Source organism: Scomber japonicus, chromosome 4 (genome assembly GCF_027409825.1).
Source record: "Scomber japonicus isolate fScoJap1 chromosome 4, fScoJap1.pri, whole genome shotgun sequence".
NCBI lineage: Eukaryota > Metazoa > Chordata > Actinopteri > Scombriformes > Scombridae > Scomber > Scomber japonicus.
In genome coordinates, this window is record NC_070581.1 from 24633581 (window position 1) to 24654404 (window position 20824).

Genomic DNA, 20824 nt, shown 5'->3' on the forward strand with positions numbered 1-20824 from the left:
AGAAAATCTAGGCATAATTCCAAAATTAGGAAAACTTTGTTGCTCAATGGGAAGTACATAACTTCCTCATACTGACCCTCCTTGGGTTGGGTTCGATTACATCATTGTACATGAATGCCCTGTCTTATAATCGAGATTGTTACCACTGACGAAGAAAGTGGCACATTGTTACAGACAATGACACAGCAGTCATAACCATGTGTGGGTTAAACAGTAGGTCACAGGGTTACAAAAAGGACGTCTTAACATCTTCAAAGGGACCTCCAGTATTCTGAAGGATGTAACATAGCTCTACACTTAAAATACATCTCTAGTGAGGGATTGAGGAGGGGGCGTATGCATTTGACATAGCCACAAGATACCTCAAGAGATAGATAGATAGATAGATAGATAGATAGATAGATAGATAGATAGATAGATAGATAGATAGATAGATAGTTAGTGCAGGAACAACTGACTAACTTGGGGTATTCAATATATATTTTGTGTATATTGATCATCAGTTATATGTGCCTTGTAAGGTGTCCTTGAGTACTTTGAAAGGCGCCTTTAAATAAAATGCATTATTATTATTAATTTGGTAATAAGTCTATACCAAATTTTGAACCACAGATCTATTTATAATGTATCATTAGCCGAACTGCCTGCATGATTAAACCTTGATTAATGTTACAGAGAGTAGAGAAAATAAGAGAAAATAATAACCTATCGTGTCATATTTTACCTAAGACATGAAAATATAACAGCAATAATGTTTTATGACCATTAGAGCAGTGGTCACCAACCCTGCTCCTGGTGAACTACTGCCCTTTATGTTTTAGGTATCTTCCCACTGTAACACACCTGATTCTAATAATGAACTCGTTATCAAGCCTTTTGACAACAAGCTAATTATTAGAATCAGGTGTGTCAGAGTAGGACGATACCTAAAACATAAAGGGCAGTAGCTCGCCTGGAGCAAGGTTTGGTGGCCACTGCATTAGAGCCATCAGTTTTCACTGCTAAAAAATCCTCATAACTACTATCTTATTAAAACTATTAACTAGTAATTTAACAAAAATCCATGTCAACAGATATAGGTCAAATTTGACAGGTCAAAACTTTGTTGCACCTATATCAAAGTTTAACATTTTAACAATATTTTAATTTGTGTGCATTTTGTGCCACTTTAGGAAAAAAATTCGGGGTAAAACAAATTTGTTTTTGTTTTTTTTGTTTTTTTAGAGCTGTCAAATGTCAAAACAGGTCAAATTTGACCCCAAACAGTCGGTAAGGGTTAAGGATTAATCACCTATTTAAGAGACTAATTATGATGGTAAGACTATGAACAGTATATATAAGGGTTAAAATGAAGTTCCTGTTTTAGGCTTTATACGCTCATGTGATTGTGGTTACTTCAATGTTGGTGACTAATAAAATACTGTGGAAATAGGCATAATGGCTCATGTACCGTTTATTGTGTCACGCCTTCTTCCGGCATGCAGCAACAACAGCAGCACGGAGTACGCATGATCTTTAATTCACCATCTAGACAAGGGGGAACAACACCACCAGCACCACCCAAAAGGACTTATTTTCATTACCAAGCTCGCCATAACCGACTATAGGGGGTAAGTAAACAAAAAGAAGGATCTAATAATTTTACAAAACCGAAGCTAACACAAGTATAACCCCATTACAACGACGACGTAAATGTTTATTGATTTTTACGCAAGCTAACGTAGCCTGGTTTGACCCAACCTGACGTCCGTTGCGATTGCGTAGATTTAACAACGTTTTTATTATTATACGCACATTTAAACACTCATTCAACACTGTTTAACCTATTTTCCCATCGTAATGCTATATATATAAATTCGGCATATAACCTACTGAACTAAAAATTGAATTTAGGCTTAAAATAGGCTGGATTTAGGCTCGATGAATGGCCGCCCACAGTGTGTTGTGGTGGCGGAAGCTAAACTGCTACTTGTTACGGATCAGATCTTCCGACATATTTGTGGTGTTTTTATTTCCAAGTACGCCGAATTGCTTGTAAAACATAGAGTTTACCGATGCGTTGTTAAGTAGTGTCGTCATATCAACTAGACGAGCACAGTCACGTGGGTTTGATCAAATATTGACAGATTGTAAATGGAGTTTGGTTTCTTAAAATACGGAACAGTGGTCAAAGGGTCGGTGCATGTGATTATTCAGTGGGTAAAACACGTATGTTTTATTTCTTTTGATTTAACTACTTTAATATTGATGTTAGCTCGGTTTAGTAACTCGAGCATGTAACCTAACCTGCTTCGTAATCATTGTAAGATTAAGGATATATAAGATCTTGTTAAATGAAATCATCATTACTATTATCAACCATATTAACCATGTTTAATACTCTGATTATCCACTACTTATGTTTGTATTGTTTTTGTTGTTGTTGTTTTTTTTTCCCCCCCCAGACTCAGTGACTTCATACTTACCAGCCATGGGTGTCTCCTACTTCCTCTATCTGAGCTGCCTTGGCCTCGCCATTACTGCTCAAGGTGACTAGCAGTGCAGATAAGCTTTAGTGGATAGGTGACTAGACATGGAGTTGATGTTAGGTGCAAAGTTAATATATCCTAACTGTGCACATCTTTCTTTATTTCATTTCCTGTACAGATCAAGACTGTTCCCGGCCTGTTGGAGGTCCTAACACGGTTTTGACAGACAATCGTGAAACATACCCAACTGGGACCACAGTTACTTTTGAATGTGAAACTGGCTACATAACAGCTGGAGGGAATCCAAGGATTACTTGTACAGATGGCACTTGGAGTCCTTTGAGCCTGAAATGCGAGAGTAAATATTAGCATCTAATTTGTATACCCTCCTTCTTAATAGTAGCAATATTTTAACTTTCTCTCATTTGGAACCAGAAGTGGTCTTTTTAAATGAGTGACTGATCATGTTTACTGACCTGTCTGTTTACTTAGCCATGTTTGGTGGTGGAATTAAATTTTTCTTACTTCAGGGAGGAACTGTGGCTCTGCTGGAGAGGTGGAAAATGGACAGGTTGATTATCCGGAAGGTACTGAGTTTGGCGATAAACTGGTGGTCCATTGCAACACTGGGTTAGTAACAAACTTATTACTATGATGAGTCATGTTCAGAGAATAATTTTAAAATGTATTAAATGTTACCATTCAGTGTTTTATGTTGATCACATGAAATGAAAGGGTTAACACAGGATATTTGTAGTCAGAAGTCACACTTTTTTTTTTAATTATTTTTTTTTTATTTTCTTACTAGTTTCGCACTGGTTGGTAGGCAAGAAATCATTTGTGGCAGCCAAGGGTGGATGGACAGGTTGCCTGTATGTGAAGGTTGGTGTGCTCTGTGTTAATATAAAGCACATGACTACGTTAAAGACTTTGTTTGTTTCCATATTAACAGATGTCATTTTTATTTTTGCAGCGGTGACTTGTCCGAAACTACCTACATTTGTGAATGGCACTTTCTCTCCAGTCCTTGACGTATATAAATATCAAGATGTTGTACAGTACAGCTGTCTAAAAGGTTATACACTCAATGGATCAAAATCTATATCCTGTTCAGAAAAAGAAAAGTTTGAACCCAGTCCACCAACATGTGTCAGTAAGTGTTTTTGCAACCTTTCTCAACGTTTTCCTACTGGAGTCGGTAATTTGTGACAACTTTGTAAATTTCTATTTTTCAATTTCTTTTTTTGCAGAGGTTGATTGTCTCGATCCTCGTATTCCAAATTCTGAGTTCGTACAGGGCTCTCGACCCCCTCATGGATACAAGGCTACAGTGACATTCGAGTGCAAACCTGGATATACTATGGAAGGAAGTGATACACTGACATGTCAAATAAATAGTCAGTGGTCACCTGGACTTCCAAAATGTAGTAAGTGATTTAGATGAAATTACTACTCACTGCTAATTATACACTAATTTCAGATTTCATCACATTTTACTTGAGATTAGCTGAATGAGAAAATATTTAATATACTTAAATATCTGCAGGTTCACTTTCAGACTCCAAATATCTTAAGCTGCGTTCTTCCGAAAATGCTTATTTAAAATATTGCAGGTCAAATCCATAGTATAATTCAAAGTCTTGTACAACACATCTTTTCTGCCAGATACATTTGACAAGATTACATCGATATTAACTTGAATATAAACTGTGTGTATGCAAGCTTGTAAACCAATAGCCGGGGGGGGGGGTCGATGCAGCATACTACCACAACATTTTGCATGACAATATTGCATTGATATACGGACACCAAGTATTGATCTTATATTAGAGAAATTGCAAATGAAAATTGAAGGTTCTTTTCCTTTGGGGATATAATTTGCAGTTAAAAAAAGGGAATGAATTGCACTAGATCGCAGCATATTGCAGTATATTTCAAATCGCAGTAATATCGTATCGTGACTCAAGTATCATGATGATATCATATCATGGAGTTGATGTTAGGTGCAAAGTTAATATATCCTAACTTGCTCATCTTTCTTTATTTCATTTCCTGTACAGTTCAAGACTGTACCCGACCTGTTGGAGGTCCTAACACGGTTTTGACAGACAATCGTGCAACATACCCAACTGGGACCACAGTTACTTTTGAATGTGAAACTGGCTACATAACAGCTGGAGGGAATCCAAGGATTACTTGTACAGCTGGCACTTGGAGTCCTTTGAGCCTGAAATGCGAGAGTAAATATGAGCGTCTAATTTTCAGACCCTCCTTCTTAATAGTAGCAATGTTTTAACTTTCTCTGTATCAACTGTATACAAATATAAACATTTAATGTTGTCATAAGTAGACATGCATGCAAACTAATACAATTAACCCCACTAAGAAAAGAAAATAGCATTAATTAACATTAATTGATAATAAGAACTGCTAAAATATTCAACTGATATCATGGATGTTGGTCAAGAAGAGAGTGACGGGATTGCATCAATGTTTGCTCTAAAATGAAAGTATAGTCTAGACCTGCTCTTAAAAGTGCCAGGACATAACTTTAGTTATGATTTGGCACTATATAAATAAAAATTGATTTAATTGATACACATATTTTGAGAAAATTTTATCTTCAGTGTTAAATGTGTTGATAGTAGGGCTGAATGATATATCGTTATATCTATAGAAATGAACATGCAAGATATTAATATTGCAAGAACGTGACGATATTAAATTTGGACATGTAAGGGATATAGGACGAGACGTTACCATCTTTCATGTGGATTTAATTGTTAAATGACTGAGTTAAGTTGTGACAACTCTCCACCTGTATGTCTCTGTCCTCTGTACGCTGGACTCAGCTCCGCCCCCGCTGAGAGAGAGGAGAGATTAGCAGCTAACGTTAGCCTCTGCTGCAGTTTGTTGTTATTTCTCGTTGCACTGCTGTTCAATGCGGGAAAGCTGCTACTTTGTTGTGCCTTGCCGTTCCATATAAAAGGTCCAGACACTGAATGGGGGGACAGAGTTGCTCCGCCAGTATGCGACTACGGGACACTGTTAGCTGTGGTCAAGCAGGCTAGAGAGTGAATGAATAGGGAGCGCTGGTAGGCAGAAATCCGTTGAATCCGATCAATAACATGTTCTTTTTTCTGATTGTTTCAAAGCGGTTACTTTCAACAGTACATATAAACTTCCCCACACACCTCCACCCAACTTTGCAGCTCCGCTTCAAACCTCTGAATCTGAAACGCTGACATACACATGCAGCAGCAGCAGCAGCTTTAGCTTCAGCGTAAAAAAGCAAAGACTGAATGAGAGCTCTTTTTTATTTCCAATCTGTAAAATAAATCAACTCTGATCCTGATCTACTTGTAAGTCATCTAGAAGCCGAGTCTTTTATTGATAAGTAAAGACAGTTAGTACAAAAATAATGTAGAAAAAGATATGTTTGGTTTAATAAGTCCAATAAGGACACTCAGCTGACAGAAGCACAAAAACATCAGTGCTTTCAAATTCACCATTTCAATTGCACAGATAGTTACTGTATAGAAGTAACAAGCAGCAGCATGTGGAAATGTATTGTAACTAGTGCATGCTGCCTCTTAATTATGAATCAGGAACATATTGAAAGTGAATAACTATCTATGTGATGGCATCCCTGAGGATAAGTTATTCTATCCTGAATATTCCCTTTTCTTCTATATTTTTGCAGGAATAGAAATTACAACTAAACCTACTCCTCGTACCACCTCCACCACCACCACAACCAAACGTCCTATTACCACAAAGAAGCCAACCGGTAGAGTCAATTAATTAATGCTACAAAGTCATCTAAAGCCATACAGTGGCCTAATGCAGTGATTTGTTATTTCCTTTTTAAAGGATTTAACATTGAAGATAAAATGTTCTCACAGTATCTATAGAGTAAATATTGATACAATCCAGTCATGCTCTTCTTGAATTTATAGCAGCTGTTTTAACTGCATGTCTCTTTCAACAGATCCTGGCACAACTCCAGATCGTGAGTCATCAAACTAATCTCTAATGTTAAATTAATTAATGAAACTTTATACCAGATCACAAGCTGTAGAATTAAAGTTTAATCAACACAATTCTAACTTTTATTTGTTATTACTTTCAGCTAACAACAATGGAAATCATGTGGTGAGGAACACGCTTATTGTTTTAGGAGGTAAGTTACAAATTCATCCTTGAACAGTAGACCAAGAATGTGAAGACATAACGTTGACATGGTTGTGATGTTAGAAGAACGGCATGGTCGTGTTATGGTTGACATATAATATAAACATGGAGTTCTTTATGGAGCATCATGTTCCTGCTTGAGTCAACAACAATAAGAACAACTTGACATGTTTAACCATTAGAACATGCTCATGTTGTAATAGCATGATGTGTCACTTTGTCATTACTGTTGTTTGTTTTTGAAGGTGCATGTAAAGTTTGAATAACTGTTGCTGCTCTGATAAACAACAGTAGCATTAAAGATGCTACCATAATTTCATTTTTTTTTTAATGCTGTGAATTACATATGTTGGCCTAATGGCCAATCATCATTTTACATCTTAATCTTCAAACATCTTTTTTTTCCTCATCAAAGTATTCGCAGTTATCGTCGCCATCATCATCATCATCATCTACATCATAAAAGTCAAAGGGAAAAAGAAAGGGTAAACTGTTGTTTTATTCAGTTTTGCAGACTAACCCTGAGTTGCATTATTATTCTTATGGCAACTAGATGTTTTTGTTTGCTTCTCAAATAACAATGCTCTCTCTGTGTCACGTGGCTCACACTTTTTGTTTCGTGTGGAGTCAGAATTTCACTTCACCTGAGCTTTCTGTCTGTCTGGCCGTGTTAAATGTTGCATGGTGAAATTGTCTGCATTTAAAAGGCTTTTTGGCTGAAATGTTTTCTTTTACCAAAGTGTCATGTTGTCACAAGGGTGTTCTCTCAAAACATTCTCCTAATAGAGCTGTAGGTTGGCCAATAGAAAAGCTCGGCCCCAAGTGCCTTCTTTTTTAAAAACAGTGGTTTAAGTCAAATTCATTGAAATGTGGAGGTCAGCCCAATGTTGCATATGCAATATAAGAATACTGATTATCAGAATCAATTCAAGGACTACTCAGTTGGACTATTTGTACTGCAGCTTGATATTACATTTCCGGTTCCGGTTTCTTTTAGCTGTTAAGAGAGAGGTAGTGGATACTGGCATGGCATGTTTGTGGTAACATTTCTCAGGAAACATCTTTTGTGTTCATGTTGGGGCAGAGCCATTTGTGTATGATGCCTAAGTTCCTGTATTGGAGAATGTCATCAAAATTTAAGGCTTCATTAACATGAAGCTGTCACATGACTTGTGCAGTCAAGTTTCACAACACTGGAATATGGTTTTAGGGCTCATATCCTCTGTAGTTAACTTATAGTTATGCTTATAGATGGAAAAGTGCAGAACATCAGGCCAAAAATGTGACAACAGAGCATTTGGTGGTATTATAGTCATATATTGTATTTCTCTCTACGAAGTTTCTTCTTCACATTTGTGTCAATAAGAAATGTTTTCCCATAGCAACTTCATTTAAAGATGTGGGGCAATGGACCACATAAAACACCTATTTGAATTTCTTTCGGGGGGGTGTAATCACAAACTCCCTGTGCAATAATGACTCTTGTGTGCTTGTTCATGCTGTGGTGACCTGTTTGTTTGTGTTAGCAGCTGCACTGCTCTCAGAAAACGTCATACTACTGAAGTACTTTGTATATCATATAAGTAACACTCCCAAATTTGGGTATTTCAACTGTAAGAGTCCGATGGATAGCTTTGGTCTGCTCTTTGCTTTTAAACCTCACAGAAGAAGAAAGGTGTTTGTGTCTGCTTGTGAGATATTCTTTGTAAATTGGTGGTCTGTAGACCTTTGGGTGGGTGTGTGTGTGTGTGGACTTCTCCTGGATTCTCTTTTTTTTTGGTCAAACGTATGAATATATGTTGACAAATCCTTATTGGATTACAGCACTGGGAATCACAACCTTGACAAAGAGGCAACAAATCATGGAGAAAACTTAGCGCTCGCGGTAAGAAGATGGACCACCAAGCATATTTGAACTCTTTATGACAAATGAACATATAATCTAAGCAGAAACATGTGTATAATTTAATGTTGTGTGCCCACAGTGAATTATTAATACTCAAGTCTGTTGTTTTTTTTTTTCCTTCCCTCTTCCACATTATCCTGGACTACTTACTATCCTGTTGGACCGCTGCCTGTGTTACTTCTCCTATTGACTTTTTCTTTTACAGGGCCATAGGGTTTGTTTCTTTGTTTGTATTAAAATGTCTAATTTATTTTCTCTCTCTCTCCGTCTGTAGTAACGGGAGCAGTCATGTTGGTCCAGCATTTCGGGCTGTGAAAGAAGCTTGTTGAAAAGAAGGGACATCGCTGGTTCACACAAGTCTTTGAATGTACTTGTACCCTTTGAGTGGTTCATCTGAGTAGCTGACAATTATTTAAACCTTTTACAGGCCACTAAGTGAAGTGACGTTTGAAAAGCCTTCACATTATCAACAGTTTTTCTGTAATTATGAAGGAATGGCATAAATGAGAAGCTTCAACTTTTGATTTGTAAATGTATGCACTATAGCTCAGAGCCTGGTCATGTATGGGTCAATCAACACCTGCATCTGAATTACACAAAAATGGTAAAAAAAAAAAAACAAACTGGAATTATTAACCTTGGATATAGCCGCTATTACATTTATTATTTTATTTTTCATTCATAAACATTCACAAATCAAGGTTAAATAGTGTTATTTTGATGCTTAAGAACAACTCGTCCTCTTACTATTGACTCACTATCACTGCACTATCAATGTATCTGAAATGATAAATTCCTCCAAAAATGAATATAGTAGATGAAGTAGAGAGGATATATTGCCAATAAACCAAGTCTCCACTCTTCAGATTCAGTTTTCACCACTATAAAGTGACTGTGGTATGTATGTAAAATAAACCTCTCGCAAAGTGCCTGGAAAAAAAAAGGCATGTTCCTTATGCCTTAATGTGAAGATTCAAGTGTTTTAGCTTGTGTGTCAATTGTGTCTTTATTTCAGTAATGCATAAATGTTAGCCTTGTTTGGGTCAGTTAAGACCAGTTCAGATATATTTTTTTAATAAGAAATAATTGGCACTAATGTTTTGGTTTTTGTGCCCAGTTTCAAAGACAGAAAGTCTTAATTTTGTTTGTTGTTGAGATTATTCTTCCAGAGCATCAGGCAGTCCACATAAAGATGATTAATTTAGTATTAAGACAGATATTGTGTCTTTGGTTACATAAAGATGTTTATAGACTGATCTCTGAGATTTTTGCACTTGCCTGGCTTTTTAATTGTATTTATTAAAATAAAATGTGTGTAAGAACATCTCATAACATTTCTTGTATTGTTTATGGAAACATTGCAAATTCACCATATTTTCTAATCAATGAAATAAAACAATAAAAAGACTCATCAGTGTCTTCACAATGTACATGTAATGTGAATATCTCAAATGAGCATGAAAAGTTGATGAAACTCATAAAAATACATTTAAGTATTTGTCAGCTACCTCATGTATATTCATTGATCATATTCTGTATATTATGTGCTTATGCAGTGAGAGGAAAAACAAACATCCACAGAAACTTCTAGAAAAATAACATTTATGAGACCAATTTGCAATTTTATTATTCACATTACAGACAAGTCATCTGATACACTGTTTATAGGTGTTGCTATTCATTAATAAGTCATAATACAGACATCATTTGTAATCACCTTACTATATTCAAATCAATATTTACTGTAAGGTCTATACATTCTAAAAATGTAACCATGAACAAAACTTTACAGTAAAGCACCAAATATTTTTAAAAACATTAAAGAAAGTAAACATAATTCATCAATAAGTTAATCATTAAGATGGAAACTATTTACAGCTACTCCAAACATGCCTGAACCTACCTGGCTGTAATGTGCTATCATGTGTTATGGTGCCACCTAGTGGATTTGACACTAAGTGGAAAATTGTCCAAGTGATGCTTTTATGAAGTTGGCAACTCAAATATCCAGTGATGGAAAATACATTTACTCAAGTGCTGCACTGTGCCTAAGTACATCACTATTCAATTTAATTCTATTTCATATGTCATAGAATTATATTGTGATATTGTGACTCCATTTGTTTGCTGTTCACTTATTAGACAGGACAGTTTAATATAGATCAAACTACCCAAAATAACATAAAGTAATAATAATAAAGTAGGTAAAGTTGTCTCATATTATAAAACTGCTACACATTCATTCATTAGTAATATTTAACAATCCAGTAATATAATATGTAATAATAAAATATAAGTAAAAGTTATGTGATATCGTAGCATTGTTACTTTTTATTTAGTATATATTTTATCCCAGTAAATGATCTTAATCATTCCACATTGCAAACATCTCAGTTATAACACAGAGACAATGGATCGATGGCTAACTTGTCACTGGTAATTCCCAAAGAGACTCATTAGTAGCCACTGTGAGCGTGATTTCATGGGGTCTTTTTAAACAAAATGTCACCACAATCAACACACAATCTATCAAATAAAGATCTCAGCTTAGTTGCAAAATCCTCAAGGAAAGACGAGATCTGTCCTTCACTGTAACCGATTTCAAATGGTGCTAGAAACAAAAGCAGACTCTGAACACCGAAAGAAATCGGTCAACCTTGGAGAGAGGACAAAGAGCTTGAGCTGTCCAAACATCCCTGGTGCACTGGTGGTCTGCGGTTCGCTGAGTGGAGCTTCGGGGAGGGAAACATTCCCGGTGAAGTCTCTTAGTTTCACCTTTATCACTGAACACCTCTTGTGACACTTCACAGCTGCCTGTTGCTGGTAAGTGAATCACACTTCCCACCCCAAGAACACTGATTTCAAATGGTGCTAGATAGATGACAATACTCTAAGCCACCATCTGAAACCAGCTTCCAAGGGGGGCACTTCTGACAAAAAACATTGTTCTGTTCACTTTTGAATCTAGAAAACTGTGGAAAATAAAAATGAATACTAACATAATATAACGGACAACAATGAGTTACCACTTTGACACAAGAAATAAGCAATTCTCCTTTATAATGGATGTAGTACAAGCATGAGCCCCTAGAGGGAATTTCAAAAACTTTTTTAGACAGACTGAATCAAAAATGATATTTGAGAGTACAAAAGAATCGCACAGATGCAGCAGCAGATAAACATGTAGCTTGATATCTGCATGCATGTGTAATTAACAAAGAACCTAGAACAATACTGCAGATGTAAAACTTACTGATACGGCAGTAGCCTTAGAGACAGCCCAGGATTTGAAATCACATACAAAAGATTTTTATTGAACTATTTGAACTCACTATTTGATTAATATTTTAAAAAAGGGCCACTAAGGGTGTTGTGGAAGTAGAGAGGAGTTTGTCAACACTGAACTAATAATGCATTTTGAATATCATTAGACATCTATTTCTCATCAGGTACCCTAACCCCAACCCCAACCCCAACCCTAACCCTAACCCTTACCACTCATCACTCCAAATTGTAAACCCTCATCAAGATAGTAGAGGCACTCAGAAGCAATATGGCATTTAATCAAAAAGCACTAAGTCTTTCAGTTAGAGGGGTTGACTCTGCATGAGGGCACTGAAGAGGTTACATCTATTGTATTGTATTTTTATGTTAAGCCTTAATATTTGCTAACAGAACAATTAAGTTAGCTAAAAATCCCTCATTGGTCTCCATTACACTGGTGCATATCATTAAGAAAGTAATGGGCACAGTAAGCTGTAAATTGTGTTGTCTGTCTCTACCTTGTTTATGATTGGACCAAGATGATGTTACAGGGAAGCATGACAGATCTTTAAGATTGTAAAGGACCCCATATGTAATGCACTCTAGGATGGTCCAGGCTCTCAGGCTCCTGACAAGAAAGAAGTTAAATTCATAGCCCTGGTTCAGGCCACAAAGCAGAGACGAGAGAAGCAAATGAAGGGAAAGTAAGACAGAGATGAAATGGAAAACCACTGAGAAAGCACCAGAACACATCTCTCTCTCTCTCTCTCTCTCTCTCTCTCTCTCTCTCTCTCTTTCTCAATCTATTTCTCTCTAACACGCCCACGCGACTGATGTGATACTTGATCCAAGCTTTGCGGATGTGCGAAGGGCCAAACAAGAACAGACACACAAAAACACTGCCACTGTATGTCTAACAACGTACAGGCTCACCTGCAAGCTCTGGGCAGAATCACACGACTCCTGCCACTGCCTCGACAATTCGTCTCCTCTCTGTTGCCTGGTAGAATAGCGAGGATGGGAGTGCGTTGCTCTCTGGCCACTACAAGGGAAAAGCAAGGAAGTGGTAGTCAATCGCTGGCAATGAGAGCCATGACGCAGACACGCAGCTACAATACACTGAGAGGGTGGGGCAAGGACAGGTAGTGGCCAGTTCACTGACTCCTTGCCAAGTGCTTCAACAAAGTACAAAACTACCCAACTGTTTCTAATATGCCTTTTTACTCTTCACATGTAGGTGAACAGACCACAAACAATTAATTGTCCCTGTCCCTTCAAGAACACACACCCACACACAGCCTGTTTTAATTTCTTCATGTTTACAAGGACAACTCCCATAAATATTACTTGTCTTGAAACCGATTAAAGCCAAGCTCTGGCTTCAAAAACATCAGATGCAATTTACACATTGCCAAATATTTGCCACACTGAACAGCTCTGATCAGAGGGCCATAGGTGTCTGGTTCCTTTGCCTGGCTGGCTCAACCCAACCCTGTCAGTTTTCTTTTTCGGGTTGTTTGTTGCTTGTGTGCCACTGGACCTGTTGTGTAATGCTTATAAAAGATTTAAAGGGACAGCAGGCCTTCAGAGAGTGGTCAGGGTGGAGCACCCTGGGGAAACCCATGAGGGAGAATATCTGCATGGCAGTCCCTGTTTACAGAGATTAGGAATATAATACCAACAGTAAATTGCTGAATGATTTAACTGCACAGTAAATGAAACATGCATCATAAGCAGTTTTTTTAGCTACAGTTGTTCTTTTGTTGTTGTACATCTAGAAAATAGTTAAAATATTGTTTTAAAAATACACATATGATGAATCGACTGTCTGGAGGGAAGCTGGAATAGTGTACGGTGTCTGACTGTGTGTGTCATGATTAGGCCTTGTGTTGGTGTGTAGCCTACACCTACACGGACCGATAGACTAACTAACTGTAGTGTTAACCCCCACAGTGGTGAGGAGACTGCAAGAGTAGCAGCTTCAGCACTGGAGCTACAGATCGTCTTCTTTCTTAAAATCATCTTTACGAGAGGAAAAATAAATAGGCAGCAATAGTATACAGTATGTTATACCATAAGCACATTTAGAAGAGAGAGAGAGAGAGAGGGGCAGAGAGACATAGAAGAGAGAGTGAGAGACGCTGACTGTAGAAGCAAGAGCTGCAATGCAGACCACGGGCAGCCACACACACTCTTGCATCATCTCAGTAATGTGGCATCTTTCGGACTTTGGACTTCAAGCGAGGAGAACGACAAGACCTCACGTGTCTAGGGATTTAAAATCATTCCTGTGGTGCCTGTGGTTGCCGCTCTCAACATGTAAACACAGGTACCGGACAGTGGCAAGCAGGCATGTTGTAGAAGATGCTGAGCGCCTGTCTTTTACTGACAGTCCAGGCTGAACAGGAAACTGATGTGTAACTGCAAATTTGTAGGAAGGTTCCTGGAAAGGAGTATATCATTTGGAATGAATTGTATGGGATATGAAGACATTGTTCCTCTAGTACACTGCCCATTAATTAATTCGGAAAATTTGGAAAAATACAGAGAATATATTTTCCAACAAATAAACAATATTTATGTGGGTTTAAATAGATCTTTCTAAGCTTTCCTAGTCATTTTGTAGTCAGACTTTAGCATTTCTTCCAAGGAAACTCCTGTGTAAAACAATACTTGCTTATACACTTAAGAGTAAGCAAACTGAAATAACAGTGCCGGTTAAACAAAGCCTTAACAAGGCCTGAGATTTGCCGACGGCATCGAAGACATCAAGGATGGACAGACGTCTCAGCATCAGTTCATCACTTATAAACATATACACACAGAAACACAAGCAGTGACGCACCCTGTAAAAACGATCTAATTTATCACTTATCTTACTTCTCTGAACCCAGATAGGAAACACATTACTTACTTTACTTATAATTAGTAATATATTAACAGGTCAACCCATATGACCATCCACAGAGGATTGTTTCTGCAACTGCAAAACCTTTGTATAAGAGAACAGCACCTCTTAACCAATCAGATGTTGAACTCCAGCTGCTTGCTTGTATTAAGCCAATAAAGCACTGCTGTGCAGCTTGTGGAACTGGGGGAGCTCCTCCCATCCAATGAGAATCTAGCTTTGGCACGATGGCCTGTGATGCAGCAGCTTTAGGAAGTTCAGTGCATGTGAACTGGAGTGAAGCCAAAGCAGAGTCACCAAGAGAGCAAGGTAAACAACTTCTCTCTCTTTCTCTCTTCTCTGTTTATCTATCTTGGTTTCTTTCTCCTCTTTTGCTTCCTTTCTCTCTCTCCCTCTCTCTCTCTCTCTGATCCTGAGCCATGACACTTAGCCCCTTCCATTGCTCCTTTTCTCTAGGAGGGAGATAGATAGATAGAGAGAGAGAGAGAGAGAGAGATAGAGAGAGAGAGGGAGAGATACAAGCTGTGTACTGGTTAAAGTGAAGTCCAGCCCAGAAATGACTGCGTCACCGTCTCTGTCTCTCCTAACTACGCAGAAACAAATGTGTCTTGGGAAGGGGTTATGCCAAATCCCAGTGGCCCTGGAGGGTGAAAACAAATCACATGACAGAAGTGCCACTAGCCACAAACACCGAGCTGATCTGTTGTCTGATTGCTGCAAACAGCTGGATGCCAGTCTCTCTCCCTTTCCTACAACTCCATCAAGAGTTAACAACAACAAGTAGGCCAGCGGTCATCAGTCCGAGCACAGATACAGTACATTTTTTACATATGTAGCGTCAGAAGTTGTCATTCTTAGCTAAATTCGACAATGAATTCATCCTGTCATTTCTGAAGGCTGCTGTAATGTCCACCTGGCTGCATTTGTGCACACTCCCCATATCATGGTGTATTAAACATGTAATAGTGTTTCATAATAGGTCATCAGACGGCTCCATGCATGATTGTATTCACCTATTTGCACTACTGTAATCATCCGTATTCCTTGAGACCATGGTGGCAAAAAGGCAGTGTTCGAATACCTTGATCATTCTCAACAAAACATTCCTGACTGAGCTTCGCTGTGATATTAAGAACCTTCCAGAATATTCTTTGTTAACCCCTTTGTCGCACCTCTGCCCACTTAACACACACACACGCATACACACACACCTTACCATGCTATCAAAACAAGAACTAAAGAAACTGTGTCACATCTTCAGCATCCATGTTGAAACTCCCTATACCAGCTCACAGGAACTACACACAGCACACACAGACACACACACACATGCAGGAACATATAGTAGCGACAGGCAGTGCAGATAAAAACTACCAAGGAGGAAGAAGAAGAGGAAGAGAAAGCCGAGGTTGTCCGAAACCATTGTGTCCACTCCAGGTGGAAAACTCGATGACTGGGCTTCTGTTATCTCAGCTTCTGTTTCTCCCGACATGAAAAAGTGACGTAGCAACTAATCCAAAATCTCTCCTCTCTCACTCTCTGACTTGCTCTCCCTCCCTCCCTCTATATCTCTCTCTCTCTCCCTTTCTGCTTGCCTCTCAAACACACGCACTCTTTATTTTCATCTTGTTGCAACAGCAGAACTGCTATTAGACTGCTACTTCGAACCAACACATATACCCAGAAACAGATCAGACCCCACACAGATGTATATGTACGTGCATATGCACGCACACACACGCACAGACGTGCACATGCGCGCATGATCACGCTATTCCTCTTCCTGAGTGTGACGCAGCACTTAATTCTCTGTGCTTTTATATCACTGTTGTGACTACATAATGCAGATTCTTGATCAAGCTGAGCCAGAAACACACTTTATAGCTGCCACACAAGGCAAGTGAGCATGAACAGACAGCAGACCCTACCACCATGGCTCCCTGTCCGCCACTCTGTGACGTTGCTGTGTCCCCATTTCCCCCATGTCCCCTTATAACTGGGTCTCTCTCCCTTTTCCGCTGCCCTCCTCTCTGGCAGTCTCCTCTCTGCTCTTGGTTAGAGACAGACTCTGGCTCCTGTGTCTGTGAGGCTGAGCTGACTGAGCCTCCTCGATCACCTGACAGCCCACTGGTTTTAAAGGCACATCACCAGCTTGTATATCAGTTGCATAAGCACTCAGATGGTCTTTTTTTAGATAAGCAGAATCCCACATTAGACAGTATTTACTGTCTAATGTGGGATTTTGCTTATCTATGAATTTGCACAAATGGAAATATTTACAGTACATGGTGCTCTGGATTACATCATTATGCTATTCTTTTATAATACCCTTATGTTGATTAACCGAGACCATAGACTGTATGCTCTTTCTCATTCAGTGTTTCTACTTTTTTATCTTCCAGAATAGTGAAAGCGTCAAAGACCACCACGACCACACTTTGCCAACAATAAGCCTACAACGCGTACTTCCCCTTTCAATTGAACTTGTTTCCTACTGCAGCTTGGCCCTAAAGGAAATGCACAGTGCCATCCTCTGTTTCTACTCAAAATAATACTGTTATTCAGTTAAACTAGTTTTGAATCTTGTAAAATGACTAGAGGATTAAAAGGAAATAACAGCAAATGAATACATAATGGTATCTTTGAAAGGAAAGGACTGTGTTCCTGCTTTATAAATAGTATGTTTTGGTTCAGTCAGACAGAGCAGAGTGTAAGGAATTTGGGTGTTTGAAGTTTATCTGATTGTTCACATACCTCAATCAGATGATTCCTCATTTCTAATGTACACAGAGCTGTGGGAAGATAAAAGGAGAAAACAACTTTTTTAGAAACAGCTCTATAATAAAAATCATGTCCTGGAACACAGGTACGAGTCAAGAATGGGAATACTACATCAGCATCATGAATGCCATTGTAGCCATCCCTTTCCACTCTAGGATCATGCTACTAACTAAAGCACCGTGTCACAGACAGCAGTATGGAAAAGGACGGTCCAGCTGATTATCTGGGCCGTGGCATGACAAATGAACAACAAGGGGATCAAACTATAATAGGATTACGTTACATGTTAAAATCAAGAGATGTGATGAAGAACCATGAATTATGAATGATTTCCCTCTGTCAACATTCAGAGTTAGTCAAATTAGCCAATTTGTGTTGGGGGTAGCAACCACTACAATAATGCAAACAGTGTCCAGCAGGGCAATAAGAGGAACAAGCTTGGTTCTGTCTCTATTATGAGCTCGTCTGTTCTCAACAAGGCTGTGCCTATTAGGTCTGTCTACATTTCTGAAGCATAAAGTCCCCTTTATATGCTAAGCTGAAATGAAATCTTTGTCTCAGTTAACAAAGGGTAAACAAAGTTGCTTTCTGTGTCAGTTTGCCACCACACCCATTTATGATAGAGATATATAACATTATGCGCAAAATGCCTTCATAAATGGTTCATCATTTTTAAAAACTGAAAGGAATACTTCTACAGGGACCAATGTTTATTCCTACTACCGTTTGTTTACATCAAATATTTCATAGGCTTCGTTGAGCCATAAAAGCATAAACAATCCCTCTATTCTGATGCCTTACATTTTCCATTATCCTCCAATTACAAGTATAGATTTCCATCCAGTGTTTTTATATGGCTGTAAATCTTCTTCCCAAAAGCACTTGCAGCTAGTGATGTCTTAATTCCAACGCTGGATCCAAAAGGATAAGGAGCTCACAGCTTCACCTTATAGGACTGAGAAAGGAGAGCATTGGTAGAAGAATCAGCTTTCACCCTCCAGCTTTATGGGAAATGTAAAGGATCTGAGGGATCAAAGCATGTTTGCTCTGAGGAGACTGTTATACGCTGAGGGTATTGATCTAAGGACTAAGGTCTATCTGCTCCTTTAAGATACAGACATCCTCGGTGTGCATCTTACAGTACGCAACTATAATACCACTAAGAAACCTGCATGCAAGTTTACCACTTTACTGTTTAGTGCTACTTTTCATGCTACTGATGGTATGGAGAGAAAAAAAAGAATGGATAAAAGATAATTATTCAAATTAATAACTGTTGCCTTCAATGTTTCCCTGCCAGTTCTACTATAACCAAACCCAGTCAGACTCATTACAGATATTCCAGCACAATTTATAACTTGGTCATTCCTGCTAGGGCCTGTAGACTCTAAAGTGAATAAGATGTTTTACTATGACGTTCATTTGTGTTTATGTTGACAGACACGCTACAGCTTTAAAGATACATCCAGTACTCCTTCCTGTCTGCTATTTATGCTCCTCATCCAGTGGGCAGTGTGTTAATTTTAGCCATGTCATCTATCAGCCATGCCTGTTCCACTTCCTAAACCTTAATCTCTCCATTTGGAAAGGTGCCCAGTCAGCTCCATTGATATTTTTTTTGGGCTGTATTGGGAACAATGGGCATAAATCCTGAATGCAACCACACAAATTTTTAATTGTGCATATTCCTTGATGTAACAATGCACATCAAGTAATTTTTATTATAAGTAAACATAAGACGTTTGAACTATTTACAGTGTTTTATTCAAAGTGTGTCATCTCTTTCTGTGATTACCTGGTTGGCAGTGAGAAGAATGCAAACTGGCTCTCGTCAGGCGTTGTCTGCTGCTTGTGTTACAGCGTTGCTCGCTGTATGATGAAAAACAAGAGTCTCAGACAGCTTTATCTTCAGCAGGTCCTGAGAAAAACCCAGGCATTTTTTTCATGGCATGTTAAACTTACTACACAATGCATTCAAACGTTTCCTCTCAGCTAAACAGTTTCTGGCATCACACAGTATTCGAAAAGTCAGAGAGAGAGAGAGAGAGAGAGAGAGAGAGAAAAAAAGACATGTGAAAATGTACCTTTATGCAGAGTTAATGTGACACTTTTTATGCAGCTTTAGTCTCATTTTAAACTTGAAACGTCATCTGTATGTACTGTATGTATATGACTGCTGACTTCTGGCCACACCCTACATTTGAATACTGTAAATATGCATTTGGCCGAAGGCAGATGGCTAAAACTTTTTTTTGACAATGACTGATATAAACAGTGGGCTGCTGCTCATTCGTGTCATGTCTCATACTGAATCTGCTTACCTTTTAGGGAGTTGAAAGCAAAACCTGTTTTCTGTCTGTGAAAAGAATGATAGCAATATTCATCAGGAAGGTACGCAATTAAAACTTCGGAGCTTAATTCTGTTGTTTTGTTGGATTATCTAATATATTCATTTCCCAGGGTCTATTTTGAGTGCTTTGAAAGACGCCTTTAAATAAAATGCATTATTATTATTTTATCACATTGAACATTTTCTCTTACTGTGCCTCTGAAGCCGTAAGCAAATGATTTGTTCAACCGACTGCAGTCAGTTTGAGGTTTTGACGTCATTTGATGTCATAACATTTTGTTCTCAGCACAAAGATGGATGTGCTAGTCTTTCTGTCAACAGTGACTAGGCATCAAATGAACAAAAACATGCATTTCTTTGCCCTCGTTTAGATGTGTAAACTATATTGTTTGCATGGGTATTTCCCAATGAAAAAACTGACTCATTTCAAGACCACTCTTTTGGATAACTTCATGCTCATACAAGCTCTATGCCTGCAGAAATACGCCATCTTGTGTTAAATTAGGGTATTGCTTTTGGGGGGGTTTTGTTTACATCAGGAATAAAAAGTGCGTATGACATAGAAACCTCTGGATGGATGGAGCTGAGTCAAGGCCCTGGCACAGCTCATGTAATATATAGATTTACAAACAACCCAAATTGGCTTTTTGGAAAGATTTTTAAAAAGAAAACAATAACTAATTTAAAGGAAATCTCTGCATATGAACAATGGGGGAAAAACAACCTTACATAATTTTAAGTACACACAGTCAAAGTCTCTTGAATGAAGTAACTATTTTCATATTTACTTAATTGTTACGTCTTATAATTTGTTTGTTCAGCTGGAAATGTTAATATAGTCTATATGCATATCATGACACACTCTGACAGGTGCATTAGGAACAACATTCAAGTTGCCTGTAATTAAAAATCCCTGAAAAAGTAGCAACAATAATATTTTTTTTTATTTAAAA

The 20824-nt window shown here is 38.2% G+C and overlaps 1 protein-coding gene and 2 long non-coding RNA genes across 5 annotated transcripts; 1 reads left to right on the forward strand and 2 right to left on the reverse strand.

The window, feature by feature from the left end:
• Nucleotides 1-1495: 1495 nt before the first annotated feature.
• rca2.1 (regulator of complement activation group 2 gene 1) lies at nt 1496-9987 on the forward strand. Of its 3 annotated transcripts, none has more exons than XM_053317335.1 (7): nt 1496-1610; nt 2445-2528; nt 4529-4708; nt 6172-6258; nt 6460-6480; nt 6601-6651; nt 8843-9987. In XM_053317335.1, the coding sequence occupies exons 2-7, from the start codon at nt 2471-2473 to the stop codon at nt 8881-8883; spliced, it is 438 nt and encodes a 145-aa protein (XP_053173310.1). In that variant the 5' UTR covers nt 1496-1610; nt 2445-2470; the 3' UTR covers nt 8884-9987. The 3 variants fall into 3 exon arrangements, with proteins under 3 accessions (XP_053173310.1, XP_053173308.1, XP_053173309.1); XM_053317333.1 differs by lacking the exons at nt 4529-4708; nt 6172-6258; nt 6460-6480; nt 6601-6651; nt 8843-9987 and adding exons at nt 2647-2826; nt 2999-3098; nt 3277-3350; nt 3442-3621; nt 3719-3960; XM_053317334.1 differs by lacking the exons at nt 4529-4708; nt 6172-6258; nt 6460-6480; nt 6601-6651; nt 8843-9987 and adding exons at nt 2647-2826; nt 2999-3098; nt 3277-3350; nt 3719-3973.
• Nucleotides 9988-11518: 1531 nt separating this feature from the next.
• Nucleotides 11519-12835, reverse strand: LOC128357096 (uncharacterized). The gene is made up of 3 exons (XR_008321213.1): nt 12766-12835; nt 12351-12460; nt 11519-11532 (listed from the first exon to the last, which is right to left on the reverse strand). It is a non-coding gene; the product is annotated as an uncharacterized LOC128357096 (long non-coding RNA).
• Nucleotides 12836-12843: 8 nt separating this feature from the next.
• LOC128357097 (uncharacterized) lies at nt 12844-19437 on the reverse strand. Its single transcript, XR_008321214.1, has 3 exons — nt 19317-19437; nt 17495-17532; nt 12844-12874 (listed from the first exon to the last, which is right to left on the reverse strand). It is a non-coding gene; the product is annotated as an uncharacterized LOC128357097 (long non-coding RNA).
• Between the last annotated feature and the right edge of the window lie 1387 nt (nt 19438-20824).